We start from the raw sequence: 27,466 nt of genomic DNA, 5'->3' as shown, positions 1-27,466 counted from the left end.
AACACTGCCCCTCTTGAACGCACTTGGCACAGTTCCTTGATAATGGAAGTGGGTGGGGGTAAAGCTAACAGGAGCCTCTGCCCAGGCTAACGGTCATGAACACACATTCACAAACCTGCATACTGCCCACAGAGTGACACTCGGAAGGACCCACACCGTGGGCGCAGAGCGTAATCTCTGAATACTTTGGTACACCTTCCTATGTCTGCTGAACATTGATAAGAAGCCATCTGCAGACCCTCCAGCTTATTGCGATTTTGCGATCCCGCAAAATGCCGCGAAAAAAGGCCGTTTTGCGCAAAATGCCGCAAAAATGGCCGTTTTGTGCAAAAACAGCATCTTTTAAAAAAAAAATTTTTTTTTTTTTTTAAGTAATCTGCAAAAATTACTGTTTTGAAAAAAAGAATCCTCAGGGTGCCAGGTGCTCAACTTTTTTTTTTTGTTTTTATTTACACAAGAAATGAAATCACTTGCGCCCCAAAAATTGCAGCCCAATCCACAAGGGACACATGAATGGGCACATTTTATATGCGCGCCCATTCAGATGGCCTTTTTCACCTCCTTGATCAAATAAAGTGGCGTTTCTGTCAATTTAAAAGCACATCCCTCATTTCCAAGCAAGATGCACTTTTAAATGTGCAGAAATTGTAGGCAACCCTACGCGCACGGGATGTGGGGCTGCCACTGCATGACAGGGTCTTTCCTGACCCTGTCATGCATTTCTTTTAAGGTATGAACCGCTGCTGAGTCGCTTGCATTTCTGTTCCTCAAACAGGATAAAAATGCATTTTTTGGGTCACATTTTACAGCGGCAGGCACCTAGAGTGCCTGTCCCTGTGAAAGGCGCTGGGAGATTGCAGAACACTGTCGGGAGAGCGATTCTATTCAAAGTACTCCCCATTTTGATGACAAAAATCTATCGAATGTTACAATTTGACCAATTACGTGCAGTACTATTCGATCGATTTTTATAAATACTGAACATGTGTTGCGGGGGTGTCACCCGCTCCCCTTGTTTAGTATTTTTGGTCTAGGGTGGTTGCAGAAGTGTTTTCCCCTTTTTCCTCAAAATTGGAGGTGGGGACAGAAAAAAAAGGAAAATAACGAAAAAAGGACCCTGCAGAGTCGGATCCGACCCGCGTTAGAGGGACGGATCCGACCCGCGCTAGAGGGACGGATCTGGCACCGCAGGGTTGCAGGGGAAGCTGCAGCGACCAAGCGGTTAAGTAGGGGAGGGGGTCGGGTGGTGGTGAAAGGTACATTTTGGGTTGTTTGGCTGAAGTGCAAATCAATTTGCAGCAAAATTGACTACGGTCAATTCCGCCGCAAATAATTACACTTCGGTCAAACAACCCAGAACACCATTCAAGGCAGCTGCCAGCGCACAATTTGCGCTACAGCTCAAGCCTGTGGAAATGCGCCGGTCACCTTTGAGAATAAGGTGACCTGCTCATTTCCAAAAATGGGTTGTCTAAAAATAGCATATCCTCCGTTCTTTTTTTAAATGCCCCCTCATTTGAGGAACTGGGACAAAATCTACATTTAAAAAAAAATAATAAAAATGGTTACACTATGAGAGAGAGGGAGAGTGATGGGTGAGATGTGAAGTGATGGGCAAGAAAGCAGAGGAAGAGCAGTGGGTCAGAAGAGGAAGTGCTGCACAAGAGAGCAGAGGAAGCAGTGATGCGGTGGGCCAGAAATCTGAGAGCGAGCAGAGGTACAGAAAGTAGAGGAAGCGGTTGGCCAGAAAGAGGCAGTGAGCTGCAGATTGGGAAAAAGGATGAGGGAAGAATGTGATAGAATGGGAGAAAAGATGCAAGATGCAGAAGCAGCACAAAAGAATGAAGGACTATATATTGAGGGAGGAATTGTAGAGTGTAAGGTGTGAGTTGGGAGTATGATTTGGAGTGTGGCAGGGGCTGGGCAGTGCAGATTGTGACTTGACAGTGTGACATAGCACGTGAGTATTTGTATGACAGAGTGAGAGGTTAAGGAATGTAAGTTATGATGGAGAGTTGGTGAGATGTTTGTGGGTGTTTGGGGGATTGGAGAACATAGAAGGGGAATATTTTCAGCATTACAATTGATAATGATCAATTTAGTTAATACTATTAAATAGGCATGAACATTAAACCAGAAATGTAGCCAAATCAAACACTGTTCTGCCAAGCCAGAGACATCTGGGACTCTTCCTATTAAATTAATACAAAAGACACATAATAATGATACCCTGGCTCTCTTCTAGCCTTGCACTCTACCTATTTCCTGCAATGTGGCAATCTTACACCCTCCAGTTAATACAAAATGTCCTGCAAAAATGCCGCAATAAATAAAGGTTTGTGCCGCAAAATTTGCCATTTCATGCCGCAAAATTTGCCATTTCATGCCGCAAAATCCTGGAAGGTCTGCATCTGGGAACCTCCATGCGATCTCACTATGCTGCCAAGTGAGCCAGAAACAACGTGGTGATGGACAAGAAAATACCTGGCCCTCACCAGGACATCCCATGTCCTGCCTGACCTTGGCATGGAGTCACTTTGCTGGTCGTCTTCGGCTTTACCCTTGCTTCCTGCCTCCTTGCATGGAATGTGGCAGTGCATTAGTTCCACCAGGCCCATCTGCTCTGCCCAGTCTCCTGCCTGACACACCTTTACCTTGACTATTCAGTATTGTCTCTTCCCCACCTGTGCCCCACACAGCAGAATTCCTCTATAGACCCAGGGAAGGATGGATTTCGTTCATGTTTCTCTCATACCATTACTAACCCACTTTTATTTCTTCTGTCTCTGCTTTAGTTTCCTCTCCCCTGAAATCAGCCGCTCAATATCCCTCGAATAGCCGAACCCTGGCGCAGGCAGCTGCGGCAGCCGCCGTGGCCACAGACTCTGGCAAGTGCCCTTTCGTGGAGTCGGAGCTGAGCCAGGAGAAAAGCAATGTCGTCCAGAGAGCTGGACCCGAGGTGCAGGAGGACCTGAAGCCGTACAGAAAAGGTACAGTGCTGCAACCGCACACACTTTGCACACAAGGTATTCCAATCACCGCACTGCCTTAGAGGAGCTACCTCCACCCAACTTCTGAGCACCCGCCACTCCCCCAGAATCACATAATCCTGCCTGATAGTGGAGGGAAAACAAACCCGCAAAATGGCGGGCAAACCTAGAGGTTTCTGACCTAGAGCACCCCTTCTTTCACTCAGAACTTCTTATCCCCCATCTACTACTTTGTGACGATGTCCTTAGACAGACACTACTGACCAGCTTGCAAGCCTACCCTTCTCCGTCCCGGCTTCCTACAATGCATTGCCTAAGCTTCCTTGCTGTGGTCTATGGTGATTATGGGGAACGGGTGCAACTCATAGGGGGCCCTACGTCACGGCTGTTTCTCTGCCTGTTTATGGCAGGCAACTTCTCCTACCCCCCTTCTATGCCCCCTCACCTATTCACCAACCTAAAAGTAGCCTTAGAAATGAAAAAATGTACCCTAACCCTGCAGCCACCCCTAAAAATGCAGCAACTGGGCTGCGATGAGTTGGCCTCTGAGAATTGGGCCGGTACCGATTATGGTCTCCAGTTTCTCTTAGAACTTAGTAGCTAAGAGAGGAACTTAGCCAGCATGTGACTACTCCGTGACCCCAAAATTGGGAAGTGTTGCAGGCAAGGCTCCAGGTAAGACTTGAAGTGGGAGCATTTTACTTCCTATTTTCATGTTTGTTTAGGGAGTAAAAAAGTACGTTCTTTTCACAATGGGGTTAGTCCGTAGGAAACTAAAAATACATGGTAAGCCTAAATCGGACCATTTTGTAATCCATCCATTTTTGCAGCAATTCATGCAAATAACAGGATGCATGCTTAACTTAAAGTTCCTCTTCAGATCAAGCAGTGTCAGGGCGCTCTACTTATGATGCTGCTCACCTGACTATGTCTGTCAAGCTTTATGGTTGAAAGTGGGGCTCAGGCGCCTATGTGTCCCTCCTTTCTTCGTTTTTGTTGGGAGTATTTCTACTCCCTATTTTCTTTTGCTGAGTTGCGTTTGCCTGCTTCTAGGGAGCACACGGGCTTGGTATGCCAGTTATCAGTAGGCCGGTCGTAGGGGTGAGCTCTGCGGCCTACACGCGCCAATCTAGAGTGATGAAGCCACAATGACCGGCATTCTTCTCAACTGATAGTGTCAGACTTAACTCCGACCTTGAAATGACTCAAACGTGTTCAACACAAGGAAATCAGTAAACAATAAAAAGCACACACAAACATGATGGAGTCTCTCACAGGAACACTGACATGCTAAAGGAACACCACGAGGCAGGCGAATCACACCAGCACCCCAACTCACCAGGAGTACAGGCTCCCCAACAGGTCATCTCCCGGAGGGTCGCTGGAGGCATTGTTGGGAGTTGTTGCTGTTCCTTTTCTGAACCATTTTGGGGGATATTGTTGCAAAGGTTTATATCAAATGCAAGACTGGTTTCCTGTCTTCATGTGCCATTTTTCTTTGTTTAGCTATAACTAAGCACTGACTAGGAGGGCGACAACCGCAGTTACTTACCATAAGCGTCCTTCGTAGGTAGCGTTGTCTGGCAGCGATTGCTAGAATTAGGCCTCCTAATTCTAGACACGCCTTTTAAAAATATAGGTTTTTATTGCAAAAGTAGAAGAATTGAACAGACGGCCCCTCATTCTGAATTTTGCTGTAACAGCAACAACAGGCGCTGTTTTGAATGCTGCTTGTTGCTACTGACTGCCTTATTAGAAGTTCGTTATCAGTTGGAGTGTTTACCACGTGAGGGTGGACAAAAACTGCACGCAGTATTTGGGAGACACTACATGTGGGAAAGACTGCATGCGGTGTGTCTCGAAAACCACATGCATTTATAGGCTCCATTATGATATTGAAAACAGCCTTAAAGCTGCTAAAATACCTCAAAGTGTACTCCGGCCGAAGGGTGTCGTGCCTGTCAGGTGAACTGCACTTGGTCAGTAGCTTGGCCTCATTTGATAGCGTGGCCCAGCACTGCATAAACAACGTTGCTACCTCGATCACCTCAACAAAATGACCAAATCACAGTTTTAGTAAATATCCCACATATCATAGCGAAATAAATAATCCAAACTTTGTCAGATTATTGAAGACACATGCTGCAATTGACAACCGGAAATGACTGGCGGGTGAGGTCAAAATGGCCGCATCCCAGGAATCACTCCCTTGCACAATATGAACCGAGCATGCGCACTGAGAGGAAATGTGCAGAAGTTTGTCTGGCCTTTGAGGAAGCAGTGGCGGACCAGAGAAAGGAGGGGAAGAGACAGCAGGCCCAGAGGAGGAGCAATAGGAAGGGTAGACGGGCCTCTCTTGCACGTGCAAGACCGTCTCCTTGGCAGCCCAGAAATGAACAAAAACCTGCAGTTATGCAAACTAGACAGGAAGAGCATCACCTCCATCTTCCGGCGCTCATTCAGCAGCAGCATCCAAGCATGCACTACCCTATCATACCCCCCCCTGTGCCCCGCTGCACAAATAGCTGGCATATGTACACTTCTGTGCCACAGGGACATTCCAAAATACTACTGAATTGCTGCATGAAATGTCATATCCAACTTTGTGGTCCTCAATCAGGTCCTGGATGACCTCTGTGTGTGTGTGTATATATATATATATATGTATTTTCAACTCCTTCCAGATCACACAAGCTGAAATCAAATGTCTGAAAGCCTGCTTCTTCGCCAATACTCACGTTGGCACTGGGCCGGGGGCACTAGATTGCTCAAGGTAGCAGGTTTACAGGAACAGGAGACAGCAGCACGCCCCCGATGTACAGATGACATGCAGTGTCGCCCTGTGCATTTCATATTGCTGTGTCTGCTTCCCTGCATCAACATTTGACTCCATGATTCTGAACAACATGTTCCTGCAAAGGTGCATAGAGTCCCATAGACACACCTGCACATGGCTGCAGATAGTTGACTGGATCTACTTACTTTGACCCACACACCCTGTCTCTCCCCTTTCACATCCGCACACACTTTACCATTCACCACATTCCCAGGGTGTTAAATTCTGACAGCAATATCAAGCCCATGCACTGGTTTGAGTGGTAGAAGATGGAAGGCGTTCACAGTTGCTGCAACCACATTGCACTGGAATAAGAACACGTCCATGTATTGCGTCACTATGGTGTTATGCATGAATCCTTACTCCTGGCTGTTACCCAGGAATCCAGCTTGTGAGATCTGCAACCAGGCACATATTGGACCTGTGCTCTTATGTAGCTGGAATATGGGCTTCAGTAGGTCTGGTTCCAGTGACTCCATTGTACAGGCTGTGAATTCCTATACAGGCCTGTGATGGATTGCCATTTGGTAAGAGTGTAGAAGACCTGGCTTTCTGATTTTTATTAAATTACAGAAATGATGCAGGTAATTCCATCTCTGAAAGGGTAATCTTCTAAGTGAATTCCCCTTTCATAAACTGCATGCCAAAAGCACTGGGTGTACCTGTGCCCTGATGCATCAGTCTACTGATATGCAGCGTCCGCTCTACCAGTGGCAGAGAGCAGGTTCAGAGGACACAAGTGCCCATTTGACAGCTGCAGTGACAGCTAAGTCTGTGCAGCACAATGGCTGCATTTAAGACATGAACAGCAGTATCAAAGCCCCATGTTTATGAGTTTATTGTCCGGTGGAAGATACATCTTTAAATCTAAGCCATACCCAAGTTATGGAATGGTGGATGGTATTTCTCATAAATATTACAGCTACAGCTATTTGATGTCACACATGTGTCAGCCCTGTGAGCCCAGCTCACCTGTGAAAGTAACACGTGTATTCTCTCCAGACAGGCTGATTGTGGCACTGCTAGCAAGACTGTAGCTTTAGGGATTGCCTCTCTTGGTTCCTTTGCAAGGGCAGGTAACACCCTCCCCAGAGAGACAGTCACTCTACAGGAAGCTGCCCTGGGAACAAGAATCAAAGGGCACACCCATTCACAAAAGGCTTAGCCTCACACAAGGGTGCTGCCCATCAAAAGGGCCTTTGAACTTTGAACCTATTGAGAAGGGAAGGGAGTAGGGTCAATCTAGGCAGAGGGAGTTCTTTACAGCTGGCTGATGGGTCCACAATATATGCATCTTTATTTCCTTCCTGTATCCTCCGCTTCCTTTAGGCCAAAGCACATTAGGTGCAATGTCAGAAGGCAAAGTCCTTTTGTTCTAAGAACATGGATTGGACCACTAAAGCAGGTTAGCTTTAGTCCACTCGCCTGTGTTTTTTTGCCTTTAAAAGAAGGGGTCTACTGATCCTTCTTTGATTGACACTTGAATAAAAGCCTAAGGAAGAATTCATTGGACCTCTGTTAGGAGAATTGATCTCTCTAAAGTCCTCCACCCATGAGGTGAAAAGCTGTGTATCCAAGCGAGTGGAGAGCTCTGTCCCCTAACCATACCCAGGGTCTATTGGGGTGAACTGCAGTTGGGACATGACCTGCCTCTCTACCAGCCACAACGGTACCTAGGATCTCACAGTGTTGAGGGACACCCACAGTTTCAGGTCAGACTGCACTCTTTGTGGGAGCATGCGTGAGAACAAAGAATGAAACTTATCCTTGAGTCCCTGGATTGGGACTCACAGCAACCAAGGCATCTAGGATCACTGTGTTTTCACCATTCAACCAATTTGAACTGTAAGTCAAGCCTGTTTAACTGCATCAAACCATCAGGACCCTCCAGAGCTGCCTTTGGTACTCACCCACTCTTTGAACCGTAAAAATGCATGTTTGAACCTGTTTGCCACTGTACCACGATAGCCGAGCACATTGTTGCCCTGGCTCAAACCTGAAGCTCATCATTGCACCTCCCACCTGCAAACTGCCTCTTCAAACCACCAACATCTTTATTTTGCCAAACTTCATCGACAGTCGATCAGGCCCTGAGTATCCTTCATCCCTGACCTTCAGATGCTGCACCGGAGCCGCTCGACTCCAACTGTGAATCCAGTCACCAGCCTCTTCTCTATTGAACTAACTGTTGAACCCATCCTGCTGGCCTTTATGATCTGCAGTTCTGCAAGCATTGCCTTTAACCCTCACAAGCTCCCGTTCAATCTCTGCTCATCATCGGCTCCCTGTCTAGAAAGACGTGACTGCTGTACCCAAACCCCTGAACTGCACGTTCAAACCTGTTCAACACCGCAGAACGCTAGCTGTGCATGCCGTTGCCTTGGCTCAAGCTAGCAGCTCTTTATTGCATCTGACAATTTTGAACCACCGCTCGACCCACCAGCATCTTCACTGCTGATTTTCATCACCAGTTGAACGGACCCTGTTGGACTATTGAGCCCCCACCCTCGAACGCTGAATGAAACCATTCAAACTTGACTGTGCTTCCAGTCTCCAGACTCTTCTTCATCGAATCCTCTGATAAATCAATGTTGATGGCCCTCATGATCTGCAGCCTCTCGAACGCTTCAACGAACCAATACAACAAAAACTGTGCATCTCGTCACCAGCATCTTTGCAGTCGAACCAACTTTCCAACTGACCCGGGTGGCCCTTCTGATCTGCACATCTTCAAGCATCACCTTGGAAATGCAGCGAGCTCCTGTTCGACCCCTGCCTGACACTGTTCTACTCATCGAACAACGTGACTGATTCACTCGAACCTCGTCAAACCGAATAAACAGCATAAATAAGACTGGTTTGATGCCATGGAGGACATTATACTTGTTTGGCCTAATGAATGTGATGACCTTGAGCTTGCAGCGAGATCATCAACTCACACTGCATCCATTGATTTGACAGCGTCTCTAAAGAGAAAGAGAACTGAGGTTGTTTCTGTTTAGGCAGGCTGCTATACTCACCGGCACCCTTTATAAGAGAAATAGGTAGCACTTTGAAACAGATACACATCACAAGAGAACATAGATTGAAAGTTTTCATTAAGCAGTTGAAAACTGAATGGGAAAATAAGACCGAGTTCCAAGGAACATCTGGGCTGTACCTTGACGCCAGTGACGAGACGAATGTAGCCGCTACCAGGAACTGGAAATAGAGAACAAAGGAAGCCAAAGCAGAGAGTTGGTCAAATCCTGCTTGCAAAAGTACAATTGTAACAGAAAAATTAGAAACTTTGAAATCTGCTGCTCGTTCTGCCCCTCGTTCTGCCCCAGAAATCAAAACTATTTTGCGGTGTGGTCACTTACCAAGAAACCTATGTCTTGACGGCTGTTATGTGCAGCGGAGCGGTGCAACGTGGGATGTAGTGTTCCCTGGCAACAGTCCAGCTGTCTATGTTAACAGAATTGGATTTTGAAACGTCAATTGGCCTTACTTGGAAGCAGGTCTTAGTCAAGGCTTGCCACGCAGCTGTCTCTGCAGAACTGCAGAGGTGACAGGGAGGCTAGTGACAATTACAATTTTACCAACCCGACTTCCCAACGGATATTAGCGCCAACCTTTGCCTATTTGTCTTCAGATTCTTTTTAGAAGTAGAAATATGACTTCTTTCTCTGGAGTATTGTACCAGCTTCTCCATGATGTGGCGTGAATGTTCTTCTTTCCTCTCGCTCATCTTTGGGGCGTGATGAGTTCTCCAAAGTTTAGCCAGCAATTTCTTGGGTAATCCCATCTCAATAGCCATTGGTGGTAGTAGCAGGACAACCAATTGCTGAAGACCTGATACTAGGCCCTCTGCGGACTCCTGGACCTCCAACATGCCTGAGATTGTTACAGCGGCCCTGTGTTTCTAAGTATTTAACCTGCAATTCAAATGCACTTATTGTAGCGATCCTGATCTTTGAGATGAGCAATAAAATCATCAACGAAAGTCAATCACTTCTCCTTAACCTCAACGGCCGTTCGTACATCTCGCAACCACACATCAAATTGTCCAACAGATTACTGCACGCCGATAAACTATGCTTCCACTGAGATGGACACTCTGCAGACAGGACATTTCCCAGACAGTATTCAGGCCCCTCTTCAGCAATTCTCCGTTCCCTTTCATCGCCAGGGCTCGCACAGCCATTGTCCTTGCGTTCCCCACCTGTGCTGCCTGAACCGGTAAATCCCAAAGTGGAGCTTTCCTGGGGCATGGCTTCCTCAGAATGTTCCCATCCAGGATGAGACATTACATTCTGTGTATTAGACTGGAGTATTTCAGTCAGTATTGTGTATTTTGGTACATGAAGTCCGAACAGAGCAGCAAAGCCCTTATCCTGCTGAGTAGTATCCCTGGAATTTTTCATCCCAAATGTATTTTTCTGAAGTTCTAAAGTGAAGCCATCTGCTCCCTTAAATACTGCCGGGATAAGGGCACCTCCGTGGACTTGCAAGGTAGCCCCACCTCTGATCATTGTTCAAAGTTACAGCTCCTTTTCCGTAGGAGCGGAGAAAGTGTCCTTTCTGGGAAGGTCCCCTTCTTATTAAACCTCAACTCATGTCTGCTATCTCTGGATCAAGGCATCTGCAAAGGGCTTGAAGGCCCCCCCCCACTGAGGAACAGCGGCTTTCACGGAGAAGCCCAGCACTGGCAGACAGGTGACCAATGGGGCACAGGTCAGCTTATCCTTACCCGCTGCCGCCGCTCTGTGGGTAGCCAGACTTATCCTACTAGAAGGGTGGGAGCATCTCTGAAACAGCAGCAGCCACACGCGTCCCCACAGCATGGAGGGGCTAGAGCTCTCCCGCCTGAGGTTCCCACTGATCTTCCAAAACCCGGCGCAAACAACTGAATCTTACTTTCACCAGCTGGTGGAAATCCACCCACAACTCAAAAGTACAAGGCGAAACCTAAAAGCCTCCAGCACTGTGACTTCAACATAACATCTGACAGGTGGGCTGCCGGCAGGTTGGTGAACAAGGACTGCAATGCACAGCCATCTTTCCAGAATGAAATTGCCCTGTTATTGTAAAGCATGTTTACAAAATCTGACTATGGTGGCAGCTGTTGTATTTTTATTTCTTTTGCTCATACCCGTTAGAAACATACATATTAACCTGCCAGGTCATATCTCAAGCTGGCTAGAGTGTCGAATATAAGAACTGGGTCATCTTTGCTCCCAAGGGCAGACCTAGTGTTAGCTTTAATCCTGCAATAAACATCTACAGTTGATCATATTAAAGCAATAAACACTGAAAGTAATATGGTTACTTTATTTCCGCTTGTAATGAAAGTGTATGAGTGAGTTTGTTTATTTCTTGTGTGTGTTTCATGTCATTTCAACGAAGTAAATTACTTCTATGCAATTTACTTCGTTACTTCGAAAAAGATTTCGAAATGCTTTTTTTATAGGGGTCCTCCCCCAAACCCTTTTCCCCATGCACTTTCACCCCACCTCAATCTCCTCCCCACCCCCCTTTTGCCCCTGACCCCTCAAACATATATATATATATTTTGACGTGTTTTCGAAGTAATTTCAACTAAGTACATTACATCAAAGTTATTTGCTTGGTGGAAATCACGGGATACCCCTGTGTGGGGTCAGGCTCCCAAAGGGCGGCACACAGGAGTAAGGGTTTGGATTGGGGTGACTAACATTTCTCCCGTGGGAGGAGTTCTTGTATGTGCCTCCCTGCCTGCCCACCTCCTGTGTGGGGCAGAGCACACGCCATACATTCCTGCATGGCATAATGCCAATCTGTGGATGAGTTGAGTAGCCAGCCGTTAATTCTCAGTAATGAAGGTCATCGTTGTTCACAATATCTTTAGTCTGGGAGATGGTTTATCTGCATCAAAGTGGTGTGGACTACTGAGTTACACTGTATATTGTTTGCCACCATCGTCTACGAAACAGGCATGGCCTGGCATTCAACCAGGCTACACTGGCGTGTATCTCACAGAGCCCAAACCTCCATGCACGGTCACTGCCGTGTTATATATAGTCCTCATCATTATCATCTTTGTTCTCCATTTTCAACATCTGTTGGTGGTTGATCATCTCACGCCTGTGCTACCTCTGGCTGCTTTAAGTACTTACACTAGCAGGTTAGTAGGTACATGGATACATTCAGGTATTAGTTGGTCCATAGGCTGAGCAGAACATGCTGCTTTTCAGCACTCTCTTTAACGCCATAGGATTTGGTTGCACGCAGAGGTGTGTAGGAAAGACAAAGAGGGTGAGGAGCCTTTGAGGTGTAGAGTCTCAAAACCCTCAAATCCATTGCTGCTGGGCTGACGGGTGGCAAACACATCCTGGGACGCAAGACGTCAGCGTCTCATTGGCTGGCTATGAGCGAACACTCTGCAGAGGTAGCCTGGGTCAGAGAAGGTGGCTGGAGCCAGGAAGCTCAGCTACTGCTATGTGCGGCTCCTGAGGACAAGTGGTTAGGGACATGGTGAGGGAGTCTCAGGAGCCTTTACATGCAGTGGCCCATGGGAGGCTTCAGAAGGCCATTTCATTTGAAAGATGCGGGGGTGAGGGGGCATCAGAATGGTGCAGGGACTGCAGAAGAACCTTGAAATGTGTGAGATGCAGCTTCACATGTTAAGGCACTGACGTCACATGCCAAGTGCAGCCTCAAATGCAGAAATACTGCTTTCCTATATCATCTAGAGCATTATAAGCCGAAATAGTGAACAGGTGTAAGGTACAGTCTCATTAGATTGGCTATATGAGACTGTACTGGCATTTGAAGGACGCACCCATTGTCTATGGTGATTTTGCTGCGCGTACCGCTTCCATATTGTAACCCCACCCATGTCATACCAAGCATCCTTGTTAAAAAATGGTTGTTTACTAATTTAGCCTTTTATCTGCCTTGAAAGAGATTTATTATATTCATCTTAATCTTATTTTAGTGTTTTGCATTAACATTGTCACTTCTTGCCATGCTGTCTGGGCCCACGGGCATGTGATGTTATTTCATGTGGTGTCGTCAGGGTCAAAGGTCGTGTGATGTCACTTCCGGTGACAGTGCGTCATTCCAGTGACTTGTCAGTGCATGCATGATCTCACTATCCACTATCCTTTTGCTGAATTGACAATCTAGTCACTCAGGATGAAGCCCATCAAACGTGCAGGATTTAATACAATCATTTCATCCCTCAACATCCCCCATGCAACAAGCAAATAGTCAATGCATAGCCATGGGCACCCTGATATCTCACAAAGAAGCCATGTTGATATTAGTGTCTTTGTATAATCCACAAACTCTTATTTCAGATGGAAGCGTGACAATGCTAGCACCCAATGGCATAGCTCTAGTTCTTCTTCATCGATTTGTAATGATCAGACATTTGATTTGAATTTCCATTTTTCTTCCTACTCCAGATGCTCTGAGCTCTCTGATCCTGGAGGTCCAGTCCAGCCTGAAGAAGAAGTTTCTCAGCCCGGCTCCAACTAAGGTTAACCTGGGCACCGGGGCCCCTCTGATCCCCACCCACCACCTCAAAGAGAACCTGAGAGGTAGGGGACACTGTGTAAGCTTAGGTACAGGAGCCATACATGGTTATGTAATGCCTGGGAACAATCGGTGTGTTCATTCAAGTTGGAAAGTAAATGCCCAGAGCATGCACTACTGTCGGTGCTACATTATTAAACTCCTGTAATGATTTGAAACAGGCCCTTTATTATGTCAGGCCAATTCCCACCAGGAACGGGGGCAACTCTGAGGAGGGCAGAACCCCGGGTGACACTGGTACAGAGGGAGGACCTGCCACTGGAAGTGCGCTATGGATTCTGGCATCAAATACACATTAGATACCCTGCCTTCCAGTACCAAGTGCGCCATTGTTTCTGACATCTGCAAGAGAGGAAAGTGGAGTCCCCCAGAAACCCCCGGAAAGGAGACACTCACGCTGCTAGTGAGAAGTAATCGTTGGGTTACTGAAGTGTTATGCTAATGCCCAAAGAGATAAGGGGTCCATGCTACAGAGGATTCCTTCCACTACGAAGTTTCCTGGGAATTCCAATACACCTAGAGACAAGAGAAGCACTCCACCGAGAGAGGAGAATTCCACTACGAAGTGCCCAGTGGAATCGAATAACCCTTGAGACAAGAGAGACACTCCACCGATATAAGAGAATTCCACTAGGATGTTCCCTGTGGAATCAGATATCCCTGGAGACAAGAGAGGCACCCCACTGAGAGAGGAGAATTCCACTAGGAAGTGCCCAGTGGAATCCTATAACCCTGGAGACAAGAGAGACACTCCACCGAGAGGGGAGAATTCCACTACGAAGTGCCCAGTGGAATCGAATAACCCTAGAGACAAGAGAGACACTCCACCGATATAAGAGAATTCCACTAGGACGTTCCCTGTGGAAACAGATATCCCTGGAGACAAGAGAGGCACTCCACTGAGAGAGGAGAATTCCACTAGGCAGTCCCCTGTGGAATCGAATATCCCTGGAGACAAGAGAGGCACTCCACTGAGAGAGGAGAATTCGACTAGGAAGTTCCCAGTGGAATCGAATAACCCTGGAGACAAGAGAGACACTCCACCGATATAAGAGAATTCCACTGGGACGTTCCCTGTGGAAACGTATAACCCTGGAGACAAGAGAGGCACTCCACTGAGAGAGGAGAATTCCACTGGGCAGTCCCCTGTAGAATCGAATATCCCTGGAGACTAGAGATGCACTCCCCTGAGAGAGGAGAATTCCACTAGGAAGTGCCGAGTGGAATCGAATAACCCTGGAGACAAGAGAGACACTCCACCAATAGTAGAGAATTCCACTAGGCAGTCCCCTGTGAAATCGAATACCCCTGGAGACACAAGAGGCACTGCACAGAGAGAGGAGAAATCCACTAGGAAGTTCCTTGTCTACTCTAATACCCCTCAAGAGTAGCGAGACACTAAATCGAGAGAGGAGAATTCCACTAGGACACGCCCCATTCATTCTAATACCCCTGGAGAGCCGAGACCTCTTGCCACATACAGGACGTTTCACTAGGAAGTGTACAAAACAACAATCAGGGAAAGTAATTGACAGTTCAATATTCAGCCTTAAGTGTGAGCTAAAATAACACTTTTAGAAGACCCACTGTATAAACGTGGTATTTTTTGCTAATTATCAATCAATGTGTTACCTAGCAGTCCCTAAACGAAGAACACCCTGACCCGGTGTGGGGTGTCTGTCCCTAGAAGTGTGGTGATGTACCGCCTATCAAAGAGAGATAGAGGTAGAGTGCAGTCCCCAATTCTACAATGTTTAGGGTAATTTAAAATCCTTCATAGACGTAGGAGCAATGTCTCAAGCGCTAGGGCCGCATTCCTGCGAGTAACTATTTTTCTCGGGCAGCTAGTCCCTATATCTTTATTTCACCTTCAGAGAAGTGTGTGGGCCCTAAGATTTAGATCAATTGCTTAATTTAAGACACAAACATTTTTAAAAAACGTAATCATAAAAAGCCTTTTCTGTAGAGGCAAAAAGACCTAGTCTAGCAAGTTATGCTATAGAGTCCAAACATTAGGTGATTTCCTGTTGATGTTTGGTGTACACCACTGATGCATTCAAACGTTTCTGAGCAGTTTTGCTAATAAATGAAAGTTCTGGGAGAGTCTGCTCTCCATTACACAGTCATCACTTCTCATCTGTATCCAACGTATTCTTCAGAGTATCTTGCTTAAAAAAGTCGACTGGTTTCGATGACTTCTAGATTTGTTATCTTCTTCAGGACCAGGTTGTTTGTTCTGTCTTACAATAGATCAGCGTGTCAGATGGATATGGGGATCAATCACCACGTATACCTAGGGAAAGTATGAGATACTAGTTTTGATGTAGGTTCAGGGGGTAAATATTTCTTATTTTTTACATATAGGCATTGTTCTACATTCCTTCACATAATATTAAATATTATATTTCTATTCTAGGGAGACAGGACTCAATGTGTTCCCCACATGACCCCTGCATCACCCACATACTCCGTTTTCAAATTCAGTTTATGTACAGTCTCAGCCCCTTATAGCCCAGACGGGTGAATCAAGTCTGGGTTTTCATCACTAGGAAGTGCCCCATGGATCTTCATAACCCTGGGGACTAGCGACACACCCCATGGGAGAATACATTACACAAGGCCGTTCTCATGGCTTCTTATAGCCCAGGAGAGCAGGGACTCCTGTCACAGAGGATACGCTGCACACGGAAGTGCCCAATTGATTTTAAAACCCCAGGAAGCTAGAAACAAATACCCGAGAGAGATCACATTGCAATAAGAAGAGCCCCGTACATTGTAATGCCCCAGTGGTGGAGTAGAGGGCCCTTTCCACACTGAGAGACGATACCAACAGGATCCTAATCCCTCAGGAGGGTCTCCATGTGTAAACTGTCACAGAGAGAGGACTTATCACTAGATATTGTTTCGTGGATTGTACAGTGCCTTGAGGCTGTCATGATGGAACACACTCTGTGGTAGACACTTTTTACAGACAACGCTGCTGACAGGGTTGGGTTCAAACACCAAACTGCTCATGAGTTAAATATTAAGTGAACACATGTGGTCCACCATTTTCTTCTGGCATCTTTGCATTGAAGATATCTGTTTGGGCTCCGTGGGGAAATCCTAAAATGCAGATGTTGAAACAATGATTAGAGTTGAAAACATTGTATATTTCTATACATATGTTAGGTGGTTCGGAATTCTACTCTGTGTCTTATGGTCACAGTTCTTGTACTTTCACTTCCCAGTGTATTATGTCAATCTCAGGTTTCACCAAGGGGACCTCTGCCTGCTCCTGGGCCTGCTTGCCGCCCCCTCTCCTTCTCCCCTTCTACTCAGTGGGACTTCTTGCTGAATATCTGGCGTTCCTTCTCCTCTTCTCACTCGTAGTGCTTGTAAGCAGCGTCCGATTCCCCATGAGGCCTGGTTACTGCGGCGCGTCTCTCCCTCGCTCCGGCCCACTACCTCCATATCCTACATCCCTTGTCTCTCTAGTAGCCCATCTGACTTCTATGACTCGCCAAAGCTCCCGAGCGTTCTGTGGCCGTTTTGCTCCTGCAGCACTCTCTGCTCTTCCCCTTTTGGGATCTACGGTGTGGTGGCCCATGTCACCAGACCATGAAACGGGAAAAAATACTCTGGATTACTTAATGTTCCCTGTATCGCAGGGTCACTTCAACATAGATGCCTCAAACCTACTGAGGAGCTGACCGAGTTCAAAGGTTAATACACCCTAAAATCAAGGGGTTGTCGCCTCCTGTCTATACCCTAATATCTGTAACACACAATCGACAGAAGTTCACTGGTTGCCTGAATAATGTACATGAAACAATCCAGTACACGATGTGTGGTGGTGTGGATCACATGCATTTTTGGATGCGACCGAACAGTTATCTAACAAAAAGCATTGGACCTATTCGGAAGCTCTACAGATATCAAAAACATTCCACCATCTGCCACATATTGAGAAGAAGGCCTTCTGCTTAGTTGACATTTAAGACTGAGACACATCACAACCGAGCCTGTAAAATTTGAGACAAGAAATCAATCAATGACCTGGACCTTTAGGGCAGAGGCTATCAATAGGAACATCTTATAGAAACACAAAATATAGTCCAAATGATCTGCAGACAAGAATTACAGACACTGAAGACACATCAACCTGATGAAGATCACTCGGTCTTTGCCTCAAAACATAGAGTACAATCCAGTTCTGTTAAAACAATAAGATTGAGATTTGGCTAATGTCTCCGGAGGATCCCAGCATTTTTATATGTTTATTACCATACACAATTCCAGTTTCATTCCAGTATTGATAGTAACATTATTTTCCAGTTTGCAGAAGTGCAGTCTATTCCCAGTGGGCCTATTGCTAGGTTGAGCAAACCCAGTGCACCCCCAGATTGATAGCTGCAGTACCCTCTCCTCTTGACATTCCAAGTCTTCACAGTGCTAGCATAGTCCTACTTTGATAACCCCAGTATATTTCCAGTATGACAAACATAGTATAGTTGGCGGTAAACTGCCAATTGGCTAGTTTGAGTATGTTCCAGGTTTTTACCATTCCAATATTTTATCACAGTGACGACTCCTGCATATTCAAAGTTTGATCAAAAAACACAACTGTCGATCAAACAAGCAGGCAGGCAAATCAAGATGGGTCTCAAGTATCCATGCGGACCCCGCCTGCACGGCGGAAACCCACATAGAAGGGGCCATAAGGCATGCTTTATAAATCCCCTAAATAACTGAATAAATCACCATAGTATAGTATAGTAAAAGTCCACACGAACCTGTGTTGCTCCATGTCGTCTTGCTTCCAAGGCGAGCACGTTGGCCCTGAGCTATCCCTCCCGAGACAATCACAGAATATGAACGTTTTCACCATCCCAGGGTTGTTCCAGTTTATTCTAAAAACCCAGTATGCTTCCGGTACATCATCTTCAGTATATTGCCATTTTGCACAATCCAAATGTTTTCCAGTTCGAAAATCCCATTAGACTCCCAGGTGCAAAATCCCAGTATTGTTCTAGTTTCACCATCACTGTATACTTCCTGGCTGCCCAACCACAGTATATTCACAGTTTGCCAATCCCAGTAAACTGAGTTTGGCAATCAATCCCCATATATGTCAAGGTTGCTAACCCCAGTATAACACCAGTTTGTAATCCTATTATACTCCAAATGTGACATCCGCAATCTACTTGCACTTCAACAACATGAGTATATTTCCAGTTCACAGAATTTGAGTACGCTTCCAGTTTGAAAAGGCCGAGAATATTTGCAGTCTGCACTATTCAAGTGTTATCCAAGTGTGACAATCTGAGTATATGCCCACTTTGCAAAATCGCAGCAATAGCCCATGTCTGTCAATCAAGTATACTCCTGGATAGACAACCCCACTATTCTGCTAGTTACAGTCCCAGAATATTTATTTTGCACTATTTGCGCATATTATCGATATCACGATTTCAGTAACATCCCAGTTTGTCATGTCTAGTACATCCCCAGTTGGCTGTCCCAGTACAATCAAGTTTGCACAATCCGAGTACATTTATAGTGTATATTATCCTAGTGTGCTCCCATTTGAACAATCACAGCGCACACCGAGTTTGTACATACTCGTTCGTAAGATTATCCCAGTCTACACAGTAAAGCACCCCGTTTAACCAAATGCTGCATATTCCCATTTGACAATCCAAATTGACTCCTTAGTCGATTTCAGGTTGAGCAATGCCACTACATTTTTAGTTTGTCAACGATAGGATATTCCGAGTTTGACAGCTCCAGTGTACATCTATTTTTAGACGCCTGTTGCAATTTAATACAATTCCAGTATACTCCAAGGTTGCACAATTGTTTTATATTCCAAGATAAAAGAAATACGAGTAGCACAGCCATAGTTTGGAACGCCGCGGTATACTCCGATGTTGACATTTTCCTGGGCACTTTCAGCTTGCACAATCTCGCCATGCTTACAATTTGGCAGGTACACTGCACCCCACCAAGAAATCCGCAAATAACCACGACTATCATGCAGCTGTTGTTGAAACCCCCCACTGTGGAGCTCAAACTGAAAAGATGCAATACATTCACATGTATGCCCGATGGAGCAGCATTGCAGATGGCGAGATTGGGCCGAGGACCCATCATGCACTGGGAACTGGTTTCCCACCTGCATTGTGGGGAAATGAAACCCTTTTGCGACACGATTACAACCACGGCGATGAGCTAGAACTCAGAACAACTGAGCTTGTAACACAGTAGCATGATGTTGCCCTTCCCACGGATTTGGGGGCTCCCTGCAAGAGTTCAAAGAGTGCTAACTGTGGTTGGATGTGGGGTTTTGCTACGAGCCTTATTTTATCTTCTCTTCTAAAATCCAATTGTCTCCCCTTGCTACTTTGACAGCGTAAATATTATTTCCATTTTCATGATTTATTTGACTTGTTCCTCTTTGAATAATAACAACCAGAATTCTTAAGTCCAGTGGGATCTGTGTGATTACTCCAAAACAAATGTCGAACACGAAAAGGTCGAATTTCCCCCTCCCCCATCTCTGGCACATTTCACTGCAATTATATGCAGGGGGGAGGCCCCCATACTCGCCCTATGTTGTGTATTATCCCAACCCACCTACCCACATATAATTGCATGGATATGTTCACTTTGACATTCAGCATTTTTGTATTCAGCATTTTTTGTGCGAAATTATGGGGCGAAACCGTCCTGTGAACATGCTTGACTGACTAACTTTCATGGTGCGAGTACAGGGCACAGTGTTCCCGCCATTTACTGAGTCTGTGGCTTGGAGGCATCACCTGTATCAGGTGAGACCAGATGCTGTGGACCTTGCAGCACCTGAGCTTGAAGTCCGGTCACCGTGTAGACACGGCCATGCTAAAGCCAGGGCTGCAGCTCATATCTCTGTTGTGTGACTTGCAGGTGTTGCAGCCTTCGGCTACGATGATTTCTTCAGCCGCAGAATTGAGGAGAAAAAGAAAGACCACACCTATCGGCTCTTCAAAACAGTTAACCGCCGGGCCGATGCTTACCCCTACGCAGAGGACTACTCGGACCTCGAGAGCGAGAAGAAAGAGGTGTCCGTCTGGTGCAGCAACGACTACCTGGGCATGAGCCGGCACCCGCGGGTGCTGCAGGCCATCTCGTGAGTATTCCCTGCATTGGGATATTTTGCTTACAGGCTGATTTCCATTAATGAGCTTGCCCCTAAAGGCTACCAGGGTTGGGAAAGGGACCATCCAGTATCCGCCATGACACGTTTGCGACAGCTCCGACGCCCTTCTAGAAGCATCAGCCTGCTGGGAAATCTACTTTTCATAGAGGCCTGTCCTGCAACTCCTAATCTACTGGGGTTGAGGGTATACATTGGCCCTTGAATAATTCTAGGGCCATATATCATTAGGCTAAACGTGTGCCTGAGGTCTGATGCAAGAGCCATCCTTTGGTTTTGTTTTTGAAACGTGGACTAGCCCTAAATTGTGCTCGAATTGTCCAGCTCTTGTGGAAGAAAAGATGGCAGTGCTGAGTCATGTGCAGTTTGGCAGTTTGTCATAACAAATTGCTAAGTGTTTGTGCTTTTTGGGATTGGGGCTTAGAAAAAGCAGAGGTAATCCAGTTGGCCAAGAAGTGAGAGGGCTAAAAGGATGCTTGCTCGACTCTGGTGCAGTAGTTAGCGCCTTATACATGGTGTGTGGAATATGCAGTTGAAGGATGCAAGCCCTAATAATCATTTTATTTAAAAATCTGATATAACGCTGTTTATCTTTGGGTGAAGAGACCATTGCTGTAAATACAAATATAATATCTACACAGAACAAGAAACATTTAGTTAAAAACGAAGCTACACAATCGAAAGAAACAAAAATTATGTAACCTATGTGCCCATCGCTTGGATTGATAACCCTGTCTTCTTCTCAGGGACACACTGGATCAGCACGGGGCAGGCGCGGGTGGGACCCGCAACATCTCCGGCACAAGCCGGTTCCATGTGGACCTGGAATGTGAGCTTGCCGACCTGCACCAGAAGGATGCCGCTCTGCTCTTTTCCTCATGCTTTGTGGCCAATGATTCGACACTCTTCACCGTCGCCAAGATGCTTCCAGGTGGGGCCTGTGACCTGGGTAGCCAGACTGTAAAGGACTTTCTTGGCCACACGTCATGATAAGTAGTAGGTGGTTTAGCCTATGACCTCTGTGGAGCTGTGTCAGTGAACTCTGTTTGTGTCTGACCATAGATGAGGGCAATCCAGACTGTTTCATCCATTGGTTTGCTTTAATTGTTCCTTGATATCGACAGGAAGGTTTACCATATCATGTACCGTACAGGAGATAACCATAATCCAGTATATAACGAGGAAGGCTGGCTTGCATATGGGTCTGTCTGTAGAGTCGCCCTTGCGGATCTCGAGTCAGGTCTAGATGTATCGAAATGTAGCTATTTTCTGAGTGTTGTGTTGACCCAAGGAGAATCCCATTGCTGGTTGGCCAATCTTTTGTCAAACGCGATGATGACTTTCAGCTATATTGCGCATCCATGCCTATCTCACCTGTGTGCTTTCTCTTCCACAGGCTGCGAGATTTACTCTGATGCGGGAAACCATGCCTCTATGATCCAGGGAATCCGGAACAGCGGGGTGCCAAAGTACGTCTTCCGCCACAATGATCCGGTGCACCTTGAGGAGCTCCTAAGGAAATCTGACCCCAAGAAACCTAAAATCGTGGCCTTTGAGACGGTGCACTCCATGGATGGTATGTGTCGCCCATATCGAGCCCTGTTGTCACAGCCCGGCTCTCCCAGCCAGTAGGGTCCCGTGTCCCAGCCAGGTGCAGCCCCGGTATCTCAGCCGCGTGCGCCGTGCCATCTGCTGAAGACCGGATGCCTTTCCCATTATGGCACTACATGGAAGAAAGTGTTTCAGAGTCTTCATTTTCCTCTGACTCCTTCAGTATGTAGTGAGTGCACTGCTGCCCTCAATGCGGGCATTTTCCGCAATGAGTGTACCCAGTTCAGCGCTGCATTCTGCAGCATTTGAGTTGCGTGCATCAAAAATTAGCATACGTGCCTTACACCCCCCTGCATTCCCTGCATTCCCTGCACTCCCTGCATTCCCTGCCTTCAAGTTGCGTGCTTCAGCACAGTATGCGTGTGCCTCAGCCCTTCGGAACTCAGCAAGTGCACACTTCAGCTCGCGTTGCCAGATGACGTTGTGTCATGCGGAACACCCTAATACACCCCTGTGTTTTGCTTTTACCTCAGTGTTACTTCAGCCCATTGTATTCAATTGAAGTGACCCAACACTACAACTTCCAGCAGGCAATTGTCGGAGAAGTGAAAGTTGAAAGTCCAGTACTGGGACATGGTGTCCATCTGGACATGGAGTCACCTGCCAACCCTAGCTTCAGCATGCATGTCTTTCTTTGTGTTGGCTTCAGGAGGCGGGGGTATTTGAGTCCTTACAATGTGTTTTAGCTCTGAGCATGCATGTGCCAGCCCTCATCTTACATGCATGTGCAATCAGAATACATCATCATCACTGTCTGTGTGTGCTTCAGCTGTAATGGTGGGTTCTTCAGCTCTCAACGTGCGTGCTTCATCTCTCTCCGTATGTGCTTAGGGTTTCAGTGTGCCTGTTTAATCGCTCTACGTGCTTACTTTAATGCTCAGCTTAGTTGCTTCAAGTCCCAGTATGGGTGATCCTGCACACACTACATAATATGTGTGTGCTTGGAGGGGAGTCTGATGTTGAGGTTTCTCTCTTTCTTTCCACAGGTGCCATCTGCCCACTGGAGGAACTCTGTGATGTGGCTCACAAGTACGGGGCCCTCACCTTTGTGGACGAGGTGCACGCAGTGGGCCTGTATGGCGCCCATGGTGCTGGCGTTGGGGAACGCGACGGCGTCATGCACAAAATGGACATTATTTCCGGAACGCTGGGTACTGTACCTTAACGTGTATTTCATTTACAGACGGAGGCCGAGGGGCTTACCCTCGTGCCATTTCCGATAGGGGCGGGGCTAGTGCACGGCAGATTCAGTCATGCGTCATGGCGTCCGACTGGAGTCTCACAGAGAAGCGGGCGTTTGGAAAGCTAGAGGCAAAAAGACACAACCCTGTACGATGTCAAAACGCTGGGCGTGGCTTTGAGACGTATTTGCGCCTATCTCATGAGACAGATATGCGACATGTCCAGGGCAGCTCATTATCTCACTGGCAGTGTGTGCGTAGTGCGTCACTACACATGACCCCACCCTGCTCACTGCAAAAACCTGTGCTGGCTTTATAGATTTGTAAGCGGAAAGGCTGTCTGGCTGGGCAACTCTTCCTTTTACGCCCATTTTGTCTTCCTTCAGCCTGCACAACATATAGAAAGGCCTCTAGAGTTTGATAAGAGGAGTGAACGCATGGTTCGACTGTCCTTATTCACACTGATGATGGAGAAAACCAGTCACTGCTCACTTGCCTTGTGTTGTGTTAAGCCACAGATTAATCTTTCCTCTTGCTACGGCCGGCAGCGGCCCAAGAGAGGCATAGGTGTTCATATATGAGTAGTTCACTCCACCAGCACCCCTGGATGAAGCATTTGTTAAAACAGGTTTTTCACGTTTAAGGCCAAGGGCAACAACATATTGGCACCGCCAATATTGGTCTTATACCCTCTGAAGATCTGTCGGAAATGGACGGTAAAATACCTTTTGAAACCACTAAGAATAGCTGGGGGTTCATATAAGGCAGGGTTGTCCAACTCGAGGGCCGCAATCCTGACAGATTTTCAGGATATCCCTCATTAATATTCATGAGATAAATTTGCATACATTTAGAATCAGTGCATGCAACTATATCTCATGAATATTAATGATACCCTGAAATTCTGACATATTTCTGGCCTTCGAGGCCTGGAGTTGGACAACTCTGATATAAGAGGACCCTCCAGAGCCAGCAAACATGGGTTATCCCATCACTACCCTGTAACCCATTCACTGGCTGTGCCAATTTCAGTCTTACCCCCTGCCCCCCTTCTTTTCCTCCATGAACTGTGAAACGACTGGTTTGGATCCGTGTGCTTTACAAAACACCAATCAAGTAAATAATCAAATGAAATAGAAATTAAAAAGTTCATCAACAGCCACAGCACGGATACAACTTAGTAGGTGAACACAGTTCAGACCATGGACCATTCCATGCAACGTTTGTTAGGTGGTCTTTATAGAGTGTTGGCCATTTGCTTGGCCTCTTAATGCCGATAGGTGGGTATTTTCAGGGATGCTTCAAAGGGTAACTGGGGGTTGCAGCGGGGGTGATGCCACTTGCCCAACACTCAGGATGCCTTGATGGATCAGGGAGGTCGCGTTGGTCACCCCTTGAGGCCTTGCTTGACACCAGGGCGTGTGAGATTTTTCATTAGTCTGGTAGATGTATCTTGACTCTGGGTGGTCAGGCTATGAGACCTTCTGGGGTGGCTGAGGGTTGGTGGCTAGTGGCTAACAGTGGACCCACAACATGCCTGACACGCGCAGCGCTAGATACATTACAAGGTCTCCTATGGGGAGCAGTTAACTGTAGGCTGAATATAACATATCAAAGGAAAAACATTTAAATACATTTTAACCATGTCCAGGGTATCTCTTCCTTAGATATGCTGCACCCCGCCCAACCCCCAAAGGCCTGCGTGGGCAGCTCCGACTTCCACTGTCTCCCTTCTGTAACATCACAGCATGTCGGAGCCCTCCTGCAAAATGTGGTGAGGGACGCCCTGGGTACTTAACGACCGGAGTCTTATGACTTGCGACAATCTTGGAACCCTCAAACAGAAGAGGGCCTCTGCCACAGGAGGGTCTCTTTCATCCCTGTTCACTTTGTCATGCTCTCTGTCTCTTCCTCCCTCTCTCTCTCATTTCCCTACGTGCTAGTTATGACATATTGGGTTGAGAGTGAGCGCTCCCAGGGATATGAAAACGCAGGACCCCATTTCTCCTTAGTTACCCTGTTGAAGGGCAGACGGAGGACCGTGTCGGATTTTGCCCTAACATGCATGGTTGCTATACTCAGTGGGGCCTCCCGGGTATTTTGCCCATCAGCCAATGAACAGTCTCTGTCAGGCAAATGGGGGTCAAAATCCATGGGTAGGTGCTCCATAAATCTGCCCTGAAGCCTCTAGCCCTCAGTGGGCGCGTGGCAGGCCATCACACAATGTTTGGCTGACTTAGTCTTGTCGAGTGAGGTTACAAAGTGTAGGAGAGCTTGGACTATTGCACAAAATGTCTTCTGTGCCCAAGCGCTTTACTGCTGTACATTGTATAATCATATTTGGACTATTGCCCTGCCCTTCTTTTGGGTCTGTTCTGTCTTACTGCACCTAGTCCATTGGCCCCCGACTCTATGATCAACAAGGGAGGTTTGTATGGTGGCCCGACCAATCAGGGCATGGAAAGGTTTCTCTGCAGCCTAGGACCTGTAATGGCGGCCAGATTGAGGAGTGTCTGTTGCAGGTAAAGGAGGAAAAGGGGAGACATGTTAGATAACATTTCTTCTGCTACTCTATGGCTCTCACGTTCCCCCATTTGACCCACCTATGTCTTGCTCTCTGCAGGAAAGGCCTTTGGCTGTGTGGGAGGCTATGTGGCCAGCACAGCGGCCCTTATCGACACAGTGCGCTCCTACGCCGCAGGCTTCATCTTTACCACATCGCTGCCCCCCATGGTCCTGGCGGGGGCCCTGGAGTCAGTGAGGGTGCTCAAAAGCGAGGAAGGACAGGGGTTGCGTCGAGCGCACCAGCGCAACGTCAAGCACATGCGCCAACTCCTGATGGATTCCGGCTTGCCCGTCATCAACTGCCCCAGTCACATCATACCCATCCGGGTAAGGTTGTCTGTCTGTGTGTGTGTGTGTGTGTGTGTGTGTAGATGTCAGACGAGGAGGATAAATCCATGGGGAAGTTGTGTGTGTGTGTGTGTGTGTGTGTTCCCAGCAGGCCTATGGCTCTTTATGAGATCCCTTGGGTTAGAGTTAATTGTCACACCTTGTGCAGAGCCAAACAGCTCAGGTCTTACTACACTTCCAGGCACTTCCTCTGAGGAGAACTCTCAATTCTTCCAACAGATGAATCTACATGGGCGTTTGCACCGCTCGGTGGGCTAGCCCGAAACGTTGGATGCCATTATCACTGTTTGCGTGTCCACATCAAATGTATACTTTACATATTACATGTTAAATTAGCAGACTCTGGGACTGGTTACAAGTTGGCATGTAAATAAAACAGGCAGTAACAATAATGTGGGTTGGTAAACCTATAAACTGTAAAACTGCATGCAAATCCATAACCTCAACAAAATGGCGGCTTTACCAGCACCTGTAGTAACTCCATTCCCTAATGAAGTGCAATGAGGCTTCAGAATGAGCAAGAACAGGAACTCATAATCAGTCAGAGAGGCCCCTATTTCGACTGGTGTTAATGGTGATTCCGTTTGCAGGGATTGACAACAGCAATACCTCCAAACCCTATGCCCTCTGAGGTGCACTGCCTGTATACGCCACTCCATTGCATCCTTGCTTTGGGATCTAGAACTATATTATATTAAATTGTTCTCACTCTCCCCCCATGCCCCCAGCTCTATCTGAAATGTCGTCAGGCCTAATATGATAGATGCTTGTTTTGTTCCCCCACTCCCTTTCTGCACCCCTCTCCCTCACCTTTTGTTTTTCTCCAGCTCTACCAGTAATGTCATCAGGCCTAGTACAGTAGTCGCCTGTCTGTTTCCACTTCCTTCCCACTCTCCCCCTCCCTTCCTTATCTGTGTCTTAGCTCTTGCACTATCTGAAATGTCGTCAGGCCGAGTACGATAGTTAATTTCACATCCTTATTGTTCATGACCTGTAAGAATGTAATTGTATTTTCCCTTGTTCCCTCCCTTGCCTTGAAGCGCTTTGAAACACATTGTGTATAGGCGCTATATAAATACACTATCATATCATATCATGCAAAGACCGCTTTGGCTTCTGTAGTTGCTTTTTTAGCTTAGAGGGGGATATGGATTTGCAGGTTTGGCTGTGCATATAAAGTAACTTTTTCTTTGCCCCC

General features: G+C 46.8%; 1 protein-coding gene across 2 annotated transcripts in view; it reads left to right on the top strand.

The window, feature by feature from the left end:
* Positions 1-27,466, top strand: part of ALAS2 (5'-aminolevulinate synthase 2) — a 56,063-nt gene that overhangs the window by 20,424 nt on the left and 8,173 nt on the right. For both annotated transcript variants that reach the window (XM_069645342.1, XM_069645341.1), the window contains exons 3-9: positions 2,796-2,990; positions 13,257-13,391; positions 20,314-20,536; positions 21,310-21,494; positions 21,960-22,139; positions 23,161-23,325; positions 25,979-26,247. In XM_069645342.1, the coding sequence (XP_069501443.1) occupies positions 2,796-2,990; positions 13,257-13,391; positions 20,314-20,536; positions 21,310-21,494; positions 21,960-22,139; positions 23,161-23,325; positions 25,979-26,247 (1,352 nt within the window). The remainder of the gene's footprint in view (positions 1-2,795; positions 2,991-13,256; positions 13,392-20,313; positions 20,537-21,309; positions 21,495-21,959; positions 22,140-23,160; positions 23,326-25,978; positions 26,248-27,466) is intronic.

The sequence above is a fragment of the Ambystoma mexicanum genome, chromosome 2p, assembly GCF_040938575.1.
Source record: "Ambystoma mexicanum isolate Mex_15411 chromosome 2p, UKY_AmexF1_1, whole genome shotgun sequence".
Taxonomy (NCBI): Eukaryota; Metazoa; Chordata; class Amphibia; order Caudata; family Ambystomatidae; genus Ambystoma; species Ambystoma mexicanum.
The sequence above is the reverse complement of the archived record's forward strand: the minus strand, read 5'-3'. Positions and strand labels throughout refer to the sequence as shown.